This window comes from Podarcis muralis, chromosome 1 (assembly GCF_964188315.1).
Source record: "Podarcis muralis chromosome 1, rPodMur119.hap1.1, whole genome shotgun sequence".
NCBI lineage: Eukaryota > Metazoa > Chordata > Lepidosauria > Squamata > Lacertidae > Podarcis > Podarcis muralis.
The window spans coordinates 82,164,317-82,185,279 of record NC_135655.1 but is presented as its reverse complement, the minus strand read 5'-3'; the positions used below and the strand labels follow the sequence as shown (position 1 = coordinate 82,185,279).

General features: G+C 41.9%; 4 protein-coding genes across 4 annotated transcripts in view; all 4 read right to left on the bottom strand.

Moving 5' to 3' along the window:
• Positions 1–20,963, bottom strand: part of LOC114601534 (apelin receptor) — a 492,419-nt gene that overhangs the window by 364,872 nt on the left and 106,584 nt on the right. The window lies entirely within an intron of this gene.
• Positions 3,460–4,386, bottom strand: LOC114601571 (olfactory receptor 8U3-like). Its single transcript, XM_028738847.2, has one exon. It carries the CDS (start codon positions 4,384–4,386, stop codon positions 3,460–3,462), a length of 927 nt encoding a protein of 308 aa, XP_028594680.2.
• On the bottom strand, positions 9,165–9,947 carry LOC114584208 (olfactory receptor 5G9-like). The gene has a single exon (XM_028705835.2). The coding sequence runs from the start codon at positions 9,945–9,947 to the stop codon at positions 9,165–9,167; it is 783 nt and encodes a 260-aa protein (XP_028561668.2).
• On the bottom strand, positions 17,793–18,749 carry LOC144328601 (olfactory receptor 5J3-like). The gene has a single exon (XM_077932733.1). The coding sequence runs from the start codon at positions 18,747–18,749 to the stop codon at positions 17,793–17,795; it is 957 nt and encodes a 318-aa protein (XP_077788859.1).

The following is a 20,963-nucleotide window of genomic DNA, read 5'->3' as shown; positions in this document are numbered from 1 at the left end:
CCACCTCCTCTGGATGCCATTATGATGGAGGAGAACATGAGAATTTATTTACCCTCTAGCCTGTAGTCTAGTCTTTTACAGACTTTGTCCCATAGCTTCCAGCCTGTAAAGAAGTTGTGGAATTGTTTACACAACATGTGAGGCCATGGTGTGTCTTTGGACAGAGAGATGGTCACCCTTGGATCTGGACCACTGGACCAAAGTGGTTCCCCATCCCTTTCTTAAAGTACAACATTTGGAGAAGTTGTATGAACAGCAGGTGTTTTGGAAGCAGGTGCCTTTATCTGTTTCAAAAAAGGCTTTTGTAAAACACAATATTTATTTATTCCCAGAAGGCACTTTTGACCTCCTGGTTCTTCAGGCCTATAAAAGTGAAGCAACACTGGAGTTTGTAGCTTTCTGAATGTGTGAGGCTTCATACATGCATGCATATACAAATGCTCACCTGAGGCATAGGAGGCCAAAGCCACTGATTTCTTGTGACAATTTTTTTGATGCCACCATGTTATCCTAAAATGTGTCTGAATAAAAACAGCTAGATTACTGTTTTATAATGTTAATTGCTATTAGTTTCCAACTATCCTATACCCAGAGTAGATCCACTGAAATGTATGGGCCTAAGTTAGTCATGAGGGACGCGGGTGGCGCTGTGGGTAAAAGCCTCAGCGCCCAGGGCTTGCCGATCGAAAGGTCGCGGTTCGAATCCCCGCGGCAGGGTGCGCTCCCGCTGCTCGGTCCCAGCGCCTGCCAACCTAGCAGTTCGAAAGCACCCCTGGGTACAAGTAGATAAATAGGGACCGCTTACTAGCGGGAAGGTAAACGGCGTTTCTGTGTGCGGCTCTGGCTTGCCAGAGCAGCGATGTCACGCTGGCCACATGACCCGGAAGTGTCTTCGGACAGCGCTGGCCCCCGGCCTCTTGAGTGAGATGGGCACACAACCCCAGAGTCTGTCAAGACTGGCCCGTACGGGCAGGGGTACCTTTACCTTTACCTTTAAGTTAGTCATGTCCATTGATTTCAATGGGTTTGCTTTGAGTTGGCCTGACATGGGATACAGCCCCTGGTTTTTATGTCATTTTCTTAGTTATATTTTCATGATTTTTGTGTATTGCCCTGGGTTCCTTTGCATTGAAGGGTGCAACAACTATGATGACGTTTTTCTATTGTTATGAGTTGGGGGGATGTGTTGCGTAGTATGCCTGACTCCGCTTCTAATTCCTGGGTGGATTCAATTTCTGGAATAGCCAGGTTAGCTTTCTGGAGAGGTAATTGCCCACTAGGTATGAGCCATTAAGGTAACAAAGGAAGTGGTTTTGTGCCAGACAGAAAATGGGTGGGGCCCCCTCCCTCAATGGTTGGTTGGGTGTGTGAGTTAGAAGGTAGAAGCCGGCAGGCTGGGCAGCTGGGAGATAGAACCATGCCTGATTTCTGCTGGAATTCAAGGCTCTGGCTATGGAAGAAGCAAGACCATATAGGGGTGTTAATGCTGTGTGCTCAGACACACACACACACACAATACACACACACACACACACACCATATATCATAAAGACACTACAGTCCCCAATGTCGATCATTCCGAAGGAAACCAAACACTGAGTAAGTGCCTGGAGCCCCTGGAATCAGACACTGGGATGGCGTGAAATCACCATAACAATGCAATTTCCATGACATATTGTCAGTGTTGTGCAGACTCTGCTGTCAAAAGCATCGAAAGCCTATCCCAAAGTAACTCAGTTTCCATACCAAGAAAATAAGGATTCTGCAGCCTCCTCCAATTCTCTCCAGTGGCGTTTGTAATTTCACAAGACTAAGGGGGCTAAGCTAAGTTGGCACTGATATCTGCCAAGAACAATGAACTGTGGCCAGAACAACTGGATGTAAACATAGGAAAGGGTGGGCACTGAGTTATGTAGTGGCGGCTGGCTTTCTCACCCCACAGCTAAAGAAGGTGAATAAATTCTGCATTGGCATTAGGAAAGTCGTTTATCACAGTTATCTATTAAGCCTCATTCCACACAGAGAAAAGTGAACCCTCCTTGCTCTCACCTAGCAGTTTCCTCCTCTTCCCCCAGCCTCCCACGCAGAGAGATCCTTTCTATGCTGCGTCTCACACAGGTTACTTCATCTTCCATAGTTTTTTTTTCTTAATGTTTGCTAACCTGAAAGTGTGGAGTTGTCACCTTTTTCATGTGTGAGAGAAGGCATGAACCAGAAAGCTCATGAAGCTCAAGTCTTTGCTGCTTCCTTTAGTTCTTGAGTTGACGCACTCTACTCCCCACTCATGGCCCCAGGAAACTTCTTGTCCAAGATATCAACTGCTTTTGAACAAAGAGGTTTCATTTATGGTATTTTTCCGTTTATAAGACTATGTTTCGTTCCTTAAAAATAATGTGCAAAATTAAAGGTAAAGGTAAAGGTACCCCTGCCCGTACGGGCCAGTCATGCCAGACTCTAGGGTTGTGCGCTCATCTCACTCTATAGGCCGGGAGCCAGTGCTGTCCGCAGACACTTCCGGGTCACGTGGCCAGCATGACAAGCTGCTCTGGCAAGCCAGCGCAGCACACGGAACACCGTTTACCTTCCCGCTAGTAAGCGGTCCCTATTTATCTACTTGCACCCGAAGGTGCTTTCGAACTGCTAGGTTGGCAGGCGCTGGGACTGAACGACGGGAGCGCACCCCGCCGCAGGGATTCGAACCGCCGACCTTTCGATCGGCAAGTCCTAGGTGCTGAGGCTTTAACCCACAGCGCCACCTGCGTCCCAATGTGCAAAATTAGGGGGCATCTTATACACAGATACATCTCCCCCATTTTATTAATTCTGAGTCCTGCAAAATAGGGGACATCTTATATAAGGGGGAGTCTTATAGACAGAAAAATACAGTAGTTATCCTGGTAAAAAGTCACTGACAGATCTGTCCAAGATAAATGCGTTCAATCAAATTTTCACCATGGATTTCTCCAGCGTTACTAGCTTACCTTACACGGTTGTTGTATGATACCAGAGAGAATGTATGTGTAGTACTATGAGCATTTATTGAGAATATGTATGTTTCTTTTCCATTACAAATGTACTCAAAGTAATTTACACAGTAAAATTGAACAAATATTTTAAACATCTTAAAGCATTCTTCTCTACTATATTCTGTTCCATTTCTCAACTAGAATGTTCCTTTCCTTGAGTCTTGTAGGCTTCTCTGGGTAGATGCTTTTGACTCTTTCATGGGAGATGCTATATTTGAAATTAATCCTGGAAATGTCCCCACCCGGCCCAGTGCAATCTCCTTCCTTCCTTCCTTCCTTCCTTCCTTCCTTCCTTTCTTTCTTTCTTTCTTTCTTTCTTTCTTTCTTTCTTTCTTTCTTGTGTTTCAGTCAAACATCAGTCAGATACCAGATATACCTTCTAGCAGGTTTATATAAAACAGAGAGTTTTATATAAATATTAAGCGTTAAATTGTCACATAATATATTTCTCTATCACCCGTCTCAAAGCACTCTTCACTTCCTTATTCCTCAAGCTGTAGATGAGAGGATTTAGCATGGGTATCACTACCGCATACAACAAAGAGGCCACTTTGCCTCCGTTTGTTGATGTATTAGGTTGGAGATACATAAAGATCAAGCTGCCATAAAGGATGATGACAGCCAGCAGGTGAGAGGAGCAGGTGGAGAAGGTTTTGTGCCGCCCCTCAGATGAGCGGATTCTCAAAATAGTGGCAACAATGTAAGAGTAAGAGATAAGGACTGTCAAATGGGTGCTTATCAGGTTGAAGCTAACAACTACAAACATCACAAAGATATTGAGGCTGGTATCAGAACAGGAAAGTTGAAAGATTGGTGGACCATCACAGTAAAAATGATCAATGACATTAGGACCACAGAATGATAAACGAGTCATACAGCCTGTGTGTATCATAGCATTCAGTGATCCAGCAATGTATGAACCAGCCACCAGACAAATACAAACCTTCTGAGACATGGTGATTGTGTAGATGAGCGGGTTGCAGATGGCCATGTAGCGGTCATATGCCATAGCAGCCAGGAGGAAACACTCAGTGGTGGCAAAAGTTGCATAGAAATAGAATTGAACTAGACATTCAGTAAAAGAAATCACTTTCCTTTCCCTTAAGAGGTCTATCAGCAGCCTGGGACTGATGGTGGTTGAGTAGCAAATGTCCAAGAAAGACAAATTACTAAGGAAGAAATACATGGGGGTGTGAAGTCGAGCATCAACCCTGATTAACATAAGAATCCCAAGATTCCCTACAATAGTGATGAGATAGTTCACTAGAAACCATACGAACAAGGGGGCAGCCAATTCTGGACGGTCAGTGAATCCCAAGAGCACAAACTCCTTCACTCTACTGCTGTTCCTGTCAGCCATCTTTTCTCTCCCTGATGGAATCAAAGAGAAACAAGATGGAGATGGGTGAGGGATAGGTAGGTTCTTAATAGTTTGCCAAAAGAAACCATAGAAATTTGGTAATCAGTCTTCACAGCTATGTTTTAAAAAACAATAGATTTTAACCTCTTGAATATGGCAGGTCAGCGAGTTTTAAAAGATTTTTAAGAGGATGGTGTTGAATTTTCATCTCTTCAGCTTCAGAATTCAAAGCACTGTCACTTGCCATCATATTGTGATAAATAGCCTTCTGCAACATAAAACATGTAGTGGGAGCAGAGTGGGATTGGACTCCCATTCAGACCACACAAGAAGATTCCCCAGAAACACTTGCATCTATGACCTACTTGTTTGTATTCATCACTTGGTGATTATCAACAATAAACTACACTTGTCTGCAAGGTGTGTTCACCATAGGTACATATCTCATTCCATTAAAGTGGGTTCCGCTTGACATATAGTGATAGTATGACTAGGGATATTATGATATACAAAAGAATAGGAGGGAAACACCTGGACAACCTATGCTCATATATTACACTAATTTTTTTTAGTTCAATTTTGAGAATATTTCAATTCTGGCATTACCACACATATACATTCACAAACAATTAAAAAAAAATCCTGACTCTTACTGAAATATGATACCCTGACCTGCAGTTCTGAGCATAACATCTTCTTAAAATGTATATATGTGTTGTACTTAGTTGCATTTATTTAAAAAATATTACTAGTCATTAGGTTTAAAGTGTCCATACAGGAAATATTATGACAATTTATTGCTATTCATAATTGAAAGTTAAGTGTGGCCATCGTCTTCTTTTTCAAGCACACCTACATGACAGGGCAGTCCCATCATATATGGTAGAAACTGCCCCACCAGTTGCAATTTCTCTTTTGATTGGTTTTAACAGGAGAGAAATGGAAGATTATTCTGAGCATCATCTCTCTAATGTGAGGTGAAATTTCAACTTCTATTTAATGTACTGTAGGTATGAGTATGTTGCACATATTGTGACCTTTGGGCTATTCTGTTCTGTGATAACTCCTAGGCTGAGAATTCTCAAATTAGCCCATATTTAAAGCCCTGTATCAGCCTCACAGTCCTGGGACCCGAGACCCTTCAGAGCTTAGGGTAGCTGCTCCTTGCTATCTTCTCCATCTTCCTCTTAGACCAAACAAGCCCTGATGATAGTGTTAGAAGGTAGACAACCCATCCCACCACCAGCAGTTCCTTTCTCTTCCCCCAAGAAATGACCTCTGCCTTCTTCCAGCCACTCCTTTGCCATGACTTTCTTTGGGCTCAAAAGCCATCAGGAGGAATCTGAAGTCTTGGAGACTCTTATCAACTCCAGGCCCTCCTTACCTACCTGCATCCGCTCCTGACTGATTAATGGTCAGGCTACTTGTGAACATGTGGCCACTCTAGCACATTCTACTCCACAATCAAGAAGTTACCTGGGATATCATTCTGTTCTTTACTTGTGTCCTCCCGTCAGTGTGTCCTCTGAGGCATCTGCTCTTTCTTAGGTTCAAGAGTGGAATCTGTATTTATTCAAGGTCCTCTACAATGCATCTTACACAGTTTGATAAGCAAACATACCATTAGCTTGAATAGCTACAGATGTAGTGAAAGATCTGCAGTTGCTTCATCAATGGAATTAGTTCAGCATGTACAGCATGACATAGTGCATAGAGCTCTACATTATCCAATAAGAAATGGTCTCTTGCTTACTTCTGGTGCCTTATATTTCTGATAATTCTCTGCTAACATCTCCAGAGACTGCCAGCAGACTATAAACAATTACACTTGTTGATTAATTACCGGTACTTTGCAGTAACTGCAAAGCTTTCTATGAAAAGGGTTCCCTTTGCTCAAAGCAACAGTAGCAGCCTTGTCCCAGAGGATCCTTGTCCCAGAGGAGTCCATGCACTGCAGAGGCTTTTGATGCATTGCTGTATTTTAATATTGTGTTGGAAGCCGCCCAGAGTGGCTGGGGAAACCCATCCAGATGGCCGGGGTATAAATAAATTATTATTATTATTATTATTATTATTATTATTATTATTATTATTATTATTGAAACAACTGCTCACAGTTCTTATCTACATGGATCCAGCCACCTTTCTATTTAGGTGGGTTTACTGTCTGATCGAAAATGTGTTCGTTTAGTAGAATAAGCTGGAATGCAAATTGTGCTTGCCACCTCTTCTGGATGCCACTGTAAAGGAGAGGGATGAAAAATTACCCTCTAGCTTACAGCATTTCACAGACTGTGTCCCACAGCTTCCAGCCTGTAAAGTGTGGGATCACTAGCCCATATAACTTAATATGCTTAATGCATGAATGGGGATAAGACCATAGAGTATGCTGTCTGCAAGACTTAGTTGACATTGGGAAGGACTAGGTATTCAAGCCTTTATTTCCCTCCAGTCTACCTCAGAAGCTCGACATGTGAAGTGACTCAGTTGGTTGCTACAGCTTAGCCTCCATAGCTCTAACTGTTGGGATACTGCCAGGGAGACAAAAGCCATCATGCCCCCACGTCGATTCTGGACGTCCATCGACCTCCCATAGAAACGCAGTATCAATCAATTAGCGACATGAGCTCCAGAAATAGCTTGCCACATTCCAGAGCTGATGCACGCTCTTTCAGCAGATAATGCACAGCAAAAGATGCACTAAGGAGAGCATTATTTACAACTTTATTCAGCGTTGGTCAGAACAAAGAAAAAACATGACTGCCTGCTTCAGTGTCTCAGACACAGAGAGAGAGAAACGAAAGCATAGACACCACAGAAACTTCCTATGAACAGGAAATACGCAGGCTGTGACACAAACATCCTGCTCCCTTTTAAGGTGGAATGGAAATATCCTAACACTAACAAGTCTCTCTTGAGTTCCTATACCATTAATTTAGGAACTTTCTTCACTGTAACTAAGCCAATTTTTACTGCCTGCGCAACTTTTTCTGAGTGTTGTATGAAAAAGCACATGAATCTGACCTTTGGGGAGATTGTAAGTAAACCATTTTTAACTTACAAAACATGTGGTCTTCTTCTATGCTAGGGAAAGATGTACATTTTGGAACTCACAGGGGCATATTTTAAAGGTCTAACAGACTATATTTCCATTCTTTACTTTGCTGCGTGTTTTGTTTTAATTCTCTGCTAGGGTTCTCTCACCAAAGCATACCTGCCCCCAACCTTGATATTGGTATCTTTCCTTGAAGCAACATAAAGAAGTTGTGGAATTCTTTAGAACAGTCCCAAAATAACCCAGGGAATATGAACCCTGCCAGTAGCACTCCTACCACACCTGTGGTCCCCTAATACTGAGCAAGGAGAAACACAGGCTGCTTCTGAACATCCTTGAGATTCACAGAGACTATAGTCAAGCAGTCCGCTCACTGTCTTTTGAGCCCCAAGCTCACAGGTTACTCAGCAATGTATGATCTAGCAGCTAAATGCCAGATAAGCAGCCAAAGCTTATTGCAAGAAACCGTATCAGGATAAATGCAAATAGTTTATTTTTTATTTTTTGTAATAATTTTAATTAAATTTTCTGTTTTACAATTTCAAATAAACATTTTACAAACTTTAGAATATCCAGTGACATCCGTTCTTCTCTTTCCATGGTTCATTTTACATATACATCTCTGCATATTTTACTATAACAATTCAAATCAATTTTCCACTTTTACATACATCAAAAATTATTTACTCTGTTGAATTTATCTTAATGCTGCCAGCATTTTCAGTTGTATACAGTTTTTTCCAATCTTCTTTCAAACTATGTTCTTCTTGCTCTCTTATTCTATATGTTAAAGGTAAAGGGTAAAATCTGCAAGTTAAATCTGCAAGTTGTGCATATTCTGTCAACTTCAGTTGCCAATCCTCTTTAGTTGCAACCTCGCTCAGTTTCCATTTTGAGGCTAACAAAACATGGACCGCAGTTGTTGCACACATAAATAACCTTTTCTGACACCTGGGAAGTTCAGTCTGAGTTATCCCCAACAAAAAGGACCTGCTTTTTTAAAAAAAGTAATTTTGAACATTTTTTCCCAATTCATTATAAATCATTCCCAATACTCTTTTACCTTTTTACATGTCCACCACACGTGGAAGAACGTTCCCTCCACTTCATTGTACTTCCAAAACAACTTGATTCTGTTTTATAAATCTTATCCAACCTACTCAGAGTTAAGTACCATCTATGAATCATTTTCAAATAGTTCTCTTTCAATGAATAGCATGCTGTAAATTTCAGGTCGCTTTTCCAGAGTTTCTCCCAGAGGTTAATATCTATATTGTGTGCTATTGCCCAATGTGTCATTGAAGTTTTAAGAAGCTCATCTTTTGTTTCCCATTCTAATAGAAGATTATACATATTAGACAAAGGTTTATCCCTATTTTGCAATAGTTCTTTTTAAAAAGGTGAGCTTTAATCCAAAAATCCATTCTTTCTATCTAATTTAAACATAATGTTTAACTGATGATATTTCAACCAATCCACAAATTGGCTCCTTAGGTTTTCCATTAGTTTCAGTTTGGGTCCGTCGTCTCCCCACCCCCCACCCCCGCAACTGTGGAATCCATGAGTTCCCAGTAAGTCGCTTACTGTCTATCCATATTAACTCTCTTAATTATAATTGCTTTGATGGGAGATAGCATATTCCGGCCGAAAGTGGCTCCCCATCCCTGTCTTAAGTTACAGATGTTGTAAGGAAAGCAAAAGTCCTGGAAGCAGGTGGCAGAATCTATTTTATAAAAAAGCTTTTGTAAAATGTAAGATTTCTTCCCAGGACTTTTTGGAATGCACTCCTGACTTCCTGGTTCCTCAGGCTGTAGATCAAGGGGTTCAGCATGGGAGTCACCACTACATAGAACACAGAGGCTATTTTGTCAAGGTGGTGGGTTTGCCTAGAACTAGGTCTTATATACATGAGGCCACCAAATCCATAAAAAATGGTGACAACCATGAGGTGAGATGTGCAGGTGGAAAAGGCTTTCTTTCGGCTCCTAGCACAGTGGGTCTTTAAAACAGTGACCAGAACATAAGTGTAAGAGGAGAGAATAGTCGAAGTGGTTGCTATAATATTGAACCCAACAAAGACGAACATCAAAATTTCATTGAGACTGATGTCTGAGCAGGACAGCTGCAGAATGGGAGGAATTTCACAGTAAAAATTCTGAATGATGTTTGGACCACAGAAGGATAGTCTTGATGCAGCAACAGTGTGCACCAAAGCATTTATTGTTCCAGCTGCATAGGAAAGAGCAACTAGCTCAATGCACTTTCTTTGGGACATGGTGATTAAGTAGAGCAGTGGGTTGCAGATAGCCACATAGCGGTCATAGGCCATCACTGCCAGCAGGTAACACTCAGTGGTGGCAAATACAGCATAAAAGAAAAGCTGAGTAAAACAATCAGCAAAGGAAATTACTTTCTTTTCCTTTAAGAGATTGCTTAGGAACTTTGGGGTAACGGATGAGGAGTAACAGATGTCCAAGAAAGACAGGTTGCCAAGTAAGAAGTACATTGGGGTTTGCAGTTGTGGGCTGGACCTGATTAAGAGAATCATACCCAAATTCCCCACCAGGGTGGTGGCATAGACAGCACAGAAGATCACAAAGAGGGCAATTTGCACCTGAGGAAGGTCTGTTAGCCCTGTGAGTAGGAAGCTGTCCACCAACGTGATGTTTACCATTTGCATCACAGTGACGCTGTGGAGAGGGGAAGAACACACAAGTCAGCATTGCTTGTTCTTTTAGACTCCCAGGGACTAAAAGACTGATGCAAGCATAGTGGGGAAGGTGCCTCTTCTGGTGCTTTCTTTAAAAAGCAAAAGACATGAGAACAATGTTTTGAATGGGTTATGGTTTTCAGCCAAGTTAACTGAAGTGAAAAATAACTGAGGATAATTTTCAGCAAGGTTTTTGTAGGCAGATAGGAGTGTTATACAAAGCATAGTGATATACAATGAAGGACCCAATGTCTATATCATAGATGTTTCAGAGCATATCAGTGGCTACCAGAATGGAGGCGTAGCAGAGCAGCCTACATGCCTGAAGGAAACATGTACCGAATAATAATCTACACAAAGTCTTAAAAAAGAAACTCCAGGATTATGACACCTGTATTCTGCTGACTCTGGCCATGTAATATAGAGCCCTCATAACCACATGCCTCCAAATATTGTTGGGCTACAGCTACAATTGGTTTCAGCCATTTGTGTTATTTATCAGGGATGATGGGAGCTGTCGTCTAAGACAGCATGTGGGTAGCAACTTGGGGGAAACTGTCCTATAACTGTCTTTTGTTGAGAATTAATTCCAGGTGCTTTTGTACACCATCATGCATGTTGTATCTGCAGAGGGTACATCAATTAATGCTTCTCTGAGGATCCAAATGGATCTTTCTTATTTCAAAAAAAAAACAACAACAAAAAACCTTCTTGCTAGTGCAATATTACACATGGCTAAAGCATATTCCAGCAATACTAATATGCAGTGGCAGCAAAACAGCTGTGCCAGTGTCACAATGGACTCACATGACTGAAAAAATACGTCTGAACTTACTGTCTTCCTCAAAGTTCAGTTGTGTCTTTAATAGCTTCAAGCTGGTCTCTGACCATAATAAATTTCATGTTTTTCAGCTTGTAGCTTTCTGACTCTTTCAAGCTGAGTCTCCGATGCAGGTGAACCATTGACTTGTTGCTAGTGAAATATTACACATGGCTAAAGCATATTCCAGCAATACTAAAATGCAGTGGCAGCAAAACAGTTGTGCTAGTATCACAATGGCTTCTCCCATGTCTGAAAAAAATACGTCTGAACTTACTGTCTTCCTCAAAGTTCAGTTTTGTCATCAATAGCTTGAAATTTTCTGACTCTTTCAAGCTGAGTCTTCGGTGTCAGTGAACCTCTGACTTGTGAAACCAATAGCAAAATGCTCCTAGTGATGTGAAGAAAGCCAGATCTATTTGTGTTCAACATGACTCTAGGGCTTTTTATTGTCACAGCAAATCATGATGTTGCCTTCTCTTTCTTTGGGATCATTGGGGAAATCTTAATGCTCCCTTAAGTACCTCACGTCCCAAGAACATACAAGAAAATATCTAAAATTGACCTCATAGTCATGTAGTGAAACTAATGGGAGCCAATATAAAATCCCTCACACAATTTAATGACCACTTGAGAAATTGTACATTTTGATATATAAGGTAGTTGTAATAATAATAATAATAATAATAATAATAATAATAATAATAATAATAATTTATTTATATCCCGCCCTCCCCAGCCAAAGCCAGACTCAGAGCAGCTAACAACAGTAAAAATAGCACAGTTTACATAAAATCACAGTCAATTAACTGAAATACATTCTTAAATCAATTCAGAATCAAATTAATGGCAACCATTGGGCTAGAGTACTATGAGGATTACCAAAGGAGGGGTCAGACTGTGCCTTGGCCAAAGGCCTGGTGGAACAGCTTTGTCTTGCAGGCCCTGCGGAAAGATGTCGAGTCCCGCAGGGCCCTAGTCTCTTTTAACAGATCGTTCCACCAGATCGGGGCCACGGCCGAAAAAGCCCTGGCGCTGGTTGAGGCCAGCCTAACCTCCCTGTGGCCTGAGGTCTCCAAGATGTTTTTATTTGAAAACCGTAAGGTCCTCCGTGGGACATACCAGGAGAGGCGGTCCCATAGGTACAAGGGTGCTAGGCTGTATAGGGCTTTAAAGGTTAAAACCAGCACCTTAAACCTGATCCTGTACTCCACCAGGAGTGAGTGCACCTGGTATAGCACCGGGTGAATGTGATCCCATGGTGAGGACCCCATAAGGAGTCTCACCGCAGCATTCTGCACCCGCTGGAGTTTCTGGGTCAGCCTCAAGGGCAGCCCCACATAGAGTGAGTTACAATAATCAAGCCTGGAGGTGACCATCGTGTGGATCACAGTGGCTAGGTCAGGGCGAGAGAGGTAAGGAGCCAACTGCTTAGTTTGGCAGAGATGAAAAAATGCCGCCTTTGTTATAGCTGCAATCTGTGCCTCCATAGAAAGGGAGGTGTTGAAGATTACACCCAAACTCTTAATGAACAGTGCTGGCACTAATTATGCCCCCGCAAGAAATGGGAGTCCCCCCCCCCAATCCCATATCGTTCCGACCCAGCCAAAGGGCCTCTGTCTTTGAAGAATTTAACTTCAACTGGCTCCCATGTAACCATCCAGCCACAGCTTCCAAACATCTGATCAGTGTGTCTGGAGTCGAGTCAGGATTGTTGGTGAGGACCTTGAAGGGACTGAAGGTCCAGTGGTGAGGCTGCATACGGAAAAAGCAGACCCGCTGCAGCAAGGAGCAGAAGCCATGTCAGCTCAGCAACCTGCGCAGTTTATTAATCTTGGCAACACTGCCCAGATGGAACGTCTGAATGGTAAGAACTACCTGACTTGGGCTCTCAAGCTTGAACTGGTTCTAAAACGTGATAGACTTCGGCACTGTGTGGAAACTGGTTTGAATCCACAACCCTCTGAGCAGGAACATGAAGAGAATGATAGAGCCAGAGCGCACATTTTGTTGGCTCTAGAGGAACCACAGATCCTGCACATTGCAGATTTGGACTCTGCCAAACAATATTGGGATCGTCTACGTCAGATGCACCTGTCTGACAGTGCTGGTTCAATAATTGGACTAACTAGGAGACTGTATAGAACTGTGCTACCTGAAGGTGGATGTTTAACTACACACCTCCAGACTTTGCACATGTTATTCCTCCAGTTGCAAATGAGAGGTAAAAGATTTCCAGACCTGGATCAAGTCTATATCCTGCTATCCAGTTTCCCACCAAGTTTTAATATTGTGATAGCCTCTCTTGAAAGCATGAGGCAAGAAGATTTATTGATGGTGTATGTAACAACCCGTCTACAGGAGGAATCTGAAAAGCGCATGGAAAAGCTGAGTGAGAAGGCAGACCAGAAGAGTTTGAGTCGCCCTGCTAACCAGAAACCAGGATTCTCAGGAGGAGATGGGATCGATGCAGAATTGAGGAATGTATTGTTTGTTGAAGAACTGGAATTTTCTTTATTGTCAATTTCATGCCTTACCAATGTTGGTTTTGAATTTATTTTTGAGGGTGATGAATGTTTTATTAAGAAGCAGGGCAAGGTAATTGCTTCTACAAAAATGGTGGAAGGCTTGTACCCTTTACAGCATTCTCTGCCCAGTGATGGGGTCACAGAGAGACCTATAGCTGGGAAAAATGATGCGTTAATAACTGAACTATGTCAGCAAAACTCTAATTGCCCACATAAAAACTGCATCCATGCTTTGCACAGAAAAATGGGGCATGCAAGTTTCAAATGTCTAGAGAACATGCAAAAAATATGTAAAGATTTAAATGTTAACCAGTGTAGCACATACCTTGATTGTGCTATTTGCAAGCAAGCAAAATCAAAGTTGCAGCCAATACCAGGTAGAAGCGATAGAATTTCTAGACATGCTTTGCAACTTGTTCATTCTGACTTAATTAGTCCTTTTCCAGAGAGTGAGGGAGAATCTAGATATCGCCTAATTTTTGTGGATGATAAAACAAGGTATTCATGGCTATATCTATCGAGAAACAAATCAGAATGTGCTGATGCTTTTATTTTATTTTATTTTTAAAGATATTTATTAGAATTTTACAAAATGAAAAAAGAAAGAAAAAGGAAAAATACAAAGTAAAAATAGATAAAAAACAATTCCAGCTTTCCATCACTTTCTTTCATTTGCTTATTTCCCGGACCTCCTCACACCTCCCTTTTTGTATTCCAGTTCAATTTGTTAGTTCAGCAAATCCTTCCCCTCTTTGTTTATCCTACTCTTTAATCTTAAAATAATATGTAACATTGAATTTTTGACTGTTAATGACCCATTTTTTTCATACTCCTTATAGCGTTATAGCTAAAAACCACATAACTTTCCATCCAACATCATTTTAACATTCGTTAATTTTACAATATTTCTGTAGATAGTCTTTAAATTTCTTCCAATCTTCTTCCACCGACTCTTCTCCCTGGTCTCGGATTCTGCCGGTCATTTCTGCCAGTTCCATGTAGTCCATCACCTTCATCTGCCATTCTTCCTGAGTGGGTAGATCTTGTGTCTTCCAATACTTTGCAATAAGTATTCTTGCTGCTGTCGTAGCATACATAAAGAAAGTTCTATCCTTCTTTGGCACCAATTGGCCGACAATGCCCAGGAGAAAGGCCTCTGGTTTCTTCAGAAAGGTATATTTAAATACCTTTTTCATTTCATTATATATCATCTCCCAATAAGCCTTAATCCTTGGGCACGTCCACCAAAGGTGAAAGAATGTACCTTCAGTTTCTTTACATTTCCAACATTTATTATCGGGCAAATGATAGATTTTTGCAAGCTTGACTGGAGTCATGTACTACCTGTATATCATTTTCATAATATTCTCTCTTAAGGCATTACATGCCGTAAACGTCATACCTGTGGTCCATAACTGTTCCCAGTCAGCAAACATAATATTATGCCCAACATCTTGTGCCCATTTAATCATAGCAGATTTCACCGTTTCATCCTGAGTATTCCATTTCAACAGCAAGTTATATGTGCTGATGCTTTTAAGTCCTGGAAGGTATGGGCAGAAAGACGTTTTCAAAGGCCACTTATTCAACTCCAAACTGACCGAGGAGGCGAATATTTAAGTACAGTGGTACCTCGGGTTAAGTACTTAATTCGTTCCGGAGGTCTGTACTTAACCTGAAACTCTTCTTAACCTGAAGCACCTCTTTAGCTAATGGGGCCTCCTGCTGCTGCTGCTGCTGCTGCTGCTACTGCGCCACCAGAGCACGATTTCTGTTCTCATCCTGAAGCAAAGGTCTTAACCTGAAGAACTATTTCTGGGTTAGCGGAGTCTGTAACCTGAAGCATATGTAACCTGAAGCGTATGTAACCCGAGGTACCAGTGTAATCATTTCCAGGCATGGCTTAAACGCCATGGAATAACGCATCGTCTCACATGTCCAAATAGTCCTTGGCAAAATGGAGTTGCAGAGAGACATGTGGGTGTCATACAAATTGTAAAGGACAGCTTGTTAACTGATGCTGGATTGCAAAATGATACAAAGCTCTGGGGAGAAGCTCTCTTGGCTGCCAATTTTTTAGTGAACCGTACTTTCACTACTGCCACGGGTGATATTCCCTACAGAATGCTTTTTGGGAAGGAACCGGATTACGCAGGTTTACATGTGTGGGGGAGTTGGGCTTTTCTTCATATCCCCAAGTCTCTGAGACGCAAAGGTGAGCCTAAAACCAGAAAGCTATGTTTCATTGGCTATCAGGGCTATTCTAGCATTATCGTTTTGCTTTGGGACGTGGCCAAGTAGTCATTTCATAAAATGCTGAATTTGCTGAACAGGATAGGTGGGAACAGGTTCATGCCAATCCTACTATTTTAATTCCTCTCTCAGTACAGCCACAGGTGCCTCTCAGGCAGCCAGCTGCTGAGGAAAGGCTAGAAAGTGGGGAAAATTTGCCCTCAGACACTGACACTTTGCAAAATGCCACAAGCAGTGAATCAGAGGAACAACAAAATGATGAACTGGAGGACCAACAAGAGAGGGAAAGCCCAGTGGTTATTCCTAGGAAGTCCACACAGACTACCAAGGGTATTCCCTCTGATAAATTGACTTTTGGCGCAACAAAAGTGTGTCATGTTAATTGTACAGACCCACAGGACTTTGCTCAAGTTCTGAAACTACCTTCTAAGGAACAAACCCAGTGGTTTGACGCCATGAAGGAAGAGTTGGGATCATTCAAAGAAAATAAGGTTTACACACTAGCCAAATTGCCACCAAGTGAAAAGTTAATTTCTAGCAGGTGGGTCTTTAAAAGGAAGACTCAGGTGTCTGGTGACACACGTTTTAAAGCTAGACTGGTAGCAAAAGGTTTTGCACAAAAGGCAGGAATTCACTATGATGAGCTTTTTGCGCCCACTGCCAAGGCAGAATCAGTGGGGCTTGTTTTGTCTGTTGCAACTGACAAGAAATTGGAAGTGAATCATTATGATATTACTTCTGCATATCTAAATGCTCCTCTGGACCAGATGATATACATGCGACAACCCCCAGGGTTTGAGGAGGGGAATGATTTGGTGTGGAAATTAGACAAAGCTGTCTATGGTCTTCGGCAAAGTGCTAAATGCTGGAACGATTGTATAAACACAACTCTTAAATCTTGGATTTAAAAGGAGCATTGCTGACCCTTGCTTGTATACAAGAGGATCAGGTGACAATTACATATTGGTTTTGATCTTTGTAGATGACTTGATGGTGGCAGGTAGTTCCACAGGTAAAATTCAAAAGATAGCAAATGAGTTGGAAAAACATTTCAAACTGAAAGACCTAGGACTAATAAGTCACTATTTAGGGGTCCAAATATGCAGAGAAGCAGATGGAAGTTTCTTAATATGCCAAGAGCAAAAATTAAGGGTCTGCCTGAACAGCTAAAAATGCAGGATTCTAATGCTGTGCAAACCCCTAGGACTGTAGATTTTCAAAAGACTGAAAGTGATGTTTTGTTTGATCAACCAGATTTATACCAATCGGTAACAGAATCTCTTCTGTACCTGAGGCAATGGTCAAGGCCTGATATTTCATTCTGTGAAGGTATTCTACACACTCTTATTCTTTCAATAAAAAACTCTGCATTATTAATTTACGCTGCGCGTCAAACCTCCCCCCACATGTTAATGTTCCAGTCAACCATCAGCCAGCTACACAGCTGCAATCACCCAGCAGCCCATAAACAAAGTTTTATCTAAATATGAATCATTAACATCTTTAGGAAATAGACGTCTCAAAGCAATCTTCACTTCATTATTCCTCAAGAGGATTTAGCATGGGGATGAGAGGATTTAGCATGGGGATTACCACAGCATACAGCAGACAGGCCACTTTGTTTCCTTTTGCTGAAGGACTTGGTTGGAGATACATAAAGATCAAGCTGCCATAAAGGATGATTACAGCCAGCAGGTGAGAGGAGCAGGTGGAGAAGGCTTTCTGCCTTTCCTCTCAGCTGAGCGGATTCTCAAAATAGTGATAATGGGAGAAGCATAAGATGTAAGGGCTGTCAAATGGGTGCTTATCAGGTTTAAGCGAACAAATGCAAACCCAACACACTTATTGACACTTTTACAGGAACAGGAAAGTTGTAAGAGTAGCGTACCTTCCAAGTTAAAATGAGCAATGGCATTAGGGTCACAGAAAGATAAATGAGTCCAACAACCTGGCCCAAAGTTCTTGCCCATCCCTTTCTTAAATTACAACATGTAGAAATGTTGAAAGGAAAGCAAAAGTCCTGGAAGTCGGGGCCACCATCTATTTTATAAAAAACCTTTGGAAAAACACAATTATTCTTCCCAGGGTTTTTTGGAAGGCACTTCTAACCTCCTGGTTCCTCAGACTGTAGATCAAGGGGTTCAGCATGGGAGTCACTACTACATAAAACACTGAGGCTATTTTGTCAAGGTGGTGGGTCTGTCTAGCACTGGGTCTTGCATACATGAAGCTACCAAATCCAAAAAAAATGGTGACAACCATGAGGTGAGATGTGCAGGTGGAGAAGGCTTTTCTGCGGCTCCTAGCACAGTGAGTCTTTAAAATAGTGACGAGGACATAAGTGTAAGAGGAGAGGATAGTCAAAGTGGTTGCTATAATATTGAACCCACTAAAGACGAACAACAAAATTTCATTGAGACTAATGTCTGAGCAGGACAGCTGCAGAATGGGAGGAGCTTCACAGTAAAAATTCTGAATGATGTTTGGACCACAGAAGGATAGTCTTGATGCAGCAACAGTGTGCACCAAAGCATTTATTGTTCCAGCTGCATAGGAAAGAGCAACTAGCTCAATGCACTTTCTTTGGGACATGGTGATTAAGTAGAGCAGTGGGTTGCAGATAGCCACGTAGCGGTCATAGGCCATCACTGCCAGCAGGTAACACTCGGTGGTGACAAATACACCATAAAAGAAAAGCTGAGTAAAACAACCAGCAAAAGAAATAACTTTCTTCTCCTTTAAGAGATTGCTTAGGAACTTTGGGGTGACGGATGAGGAGTAACAGATGTCCAAGAAAGACAGGTTGCCAAGTAAGAAGTACATTGGGGTTTGCAGTTGTGGGCTGGACCTGATTAAGAGAACCATGCCCAAATTCCCCACCAGGGTGGTGGCATAGACAGCACAGAAGATCACAAAGAGGGCAATTTCCACCTGAGGAAGGTCTGTTAGCCCTGTGAGTAGGAAGCTGTCCACCAACGTGTTGTTTCCTGTTTGCATCACGGTGACGCTGTGGAGAGGGGAAGAACACAGAAGTCGGCATTGCTTGTTCTTTTAGACTCCCGGGGACTAAAAGACTGACGCAAGCATAGTGGGGAAGGTGCCTCTTCTGGTGCTTTCTTGGAGAAGCAAAAGATATGAGAACAATGTTTTGAATGGGTTATGGTTTTCAGCCAAGTAAACTGAAGTGAAAAATAACTGAAGATAATTTTCAGCAAGGTTTTTATAGGCAGATAGGAGTGTTATACAAAGCACAGTGATATACAATGAAGGACCCAATGTCTATATCATGGGTGTCTCAGAGCATATCAGTGGCTACCAGAGGTGTAGCAGAGCATATCAGTGGCTACCAGTGGTGTAGCAGAGCAGCCAACTTCCCCAAAGGAGACAAGTACCCAAGCATAATCTACACAAAGTCTTAAAGAAGAAACTCCAGGATTATGACACCTGTATTCTGCTGACTCTGACCATGTAATATAGAGCCCTCATAACCACATACCTCCAAATATTGTTGGGCCACAGCTACAATTAGTTTCAGCCATTGTGTTTTTTATCAGGGATGATGGGAGCTGTAGTCTAAGACAGTGGATGAGCAGCAACTTGGGGGAAACTGCCCTATAATTGTCTTTTGTTGAGAATTAATTCCTGGTGCTTTTGTATACCACCATGCATGTTGTATCTGCAGAGGGTACATCATTTTATGCTTCTCTAAGAATCCAGTTGGTTCACCATTTCTTATTTCCCAAAACAAAAAACTTGTTGCTAGTGAAATATTACACATGGCTAAAGCATATTCCAGCAATACTAATATGCAGTGGCAGCAAAACAGTTGTGCTAGTATCACAATGGCTTCTCCCATGTCTGAAAAAAATACGTCTGAACTTACTGTCTTCCTCAAAGTTCAGTTTTGTCATCAATAGCTTGAAATTTTCTGACTCTTTCAAGCTGAGTCTTCGGTGCCGGTGAACCTCTGACTTGTGAAACCAATAGCAAAATGCTCCTAGTGATGTGAAGAAAGCCATATCTATTTGTGTTCTACATGACTCTAGGGCTTTTTATTGTCACAGCAAACCATGATGTTGCCTTTGCTTTCTTTGGGATCATTGGGGAAATCTTAATGCTCCCTGAAGTACCTCACATCCCAAGAACATAGAAGAAAATATCTAAAATTGACCTCATAGTCATGTAGTGAAGCTGATTGCAGCCAAATTAAAATCCCTCATACATTCTGAAAGACCGCTTGAGAAATTGTACATTTTGATATATAAGGTTATAATAACTCATATAGCACTAGTCCCTCATCCAATCTAATTCTCAAAGGCGGGGGGGGGGGGAGTCTGTGTAAGAATTATCGGAATGCCTCCTTCCTTTCATCCTGGGCAAGGTCACTCCAGCTGGCCTCCATCTCCCAAAGTAGGGGATGAGAGACAAAATTATCCATCCCCTGCTATAGGAAGGGTGGTAGGAATACCCATCCTTTGAACTCCAACCACTACGGCCCCTCCCAGAGCTCCTCCCAGATACAGGGCACCACGGAGTTTTAACCCTGCCAGTTCCAAACTCCACAGAATGCACAGCCCAGAACCAAGGAGTAAGAAAAGAACCCACTAAGCTAGTCAGCAAGGGAACCTGGTTGGAAACAGCCCTTCACCCAAGGATACTTCAAGGTGTTTTCCTGTTCAGTTTCTGTTAATTGATTCTCATGAAAACTTACAGATTCTGGCTTCACACAATTAACTCAAGGCAGTGTCAATTTACTCTTGGCAGAAAGCCAAGGTCTGCTTGACCTAGAAACTACTTACTCTGATTGGTTAACGACCAGCACTCAACTCTGTTATCTAGGAGTGCTAGCACAGTTTGGGTTAGGTGTGTTAGGAGTAGGAGTGCTGTGTATGATTAAGAGAGAGAGAAAGAAAGGATTTATTTTGCTTTTATTTGTATGCAGAAACTCTGCTGGTTTTATTTTTCCTTTTAATAAATCCTGTAAATAGTTATTCTGAGTCTAGCTGACTAGTCATTTCCACCTCAACTAGCTTCTTCGCTGTGCAGGAAAACTCTGCTACGTTTGGGCTAAAGCCATTAGAGCTATGCCTGACACTTCAAAGTTCCATGAGGTTATGGGTATTGTGCTGCCAGCCTGAGTTGTGGTGGTGTCAGCATCAACGGTGTTGGTTCCAGTAGTTCCAGAAGTTGTTGTTCCTGTTGGTGCAGCAG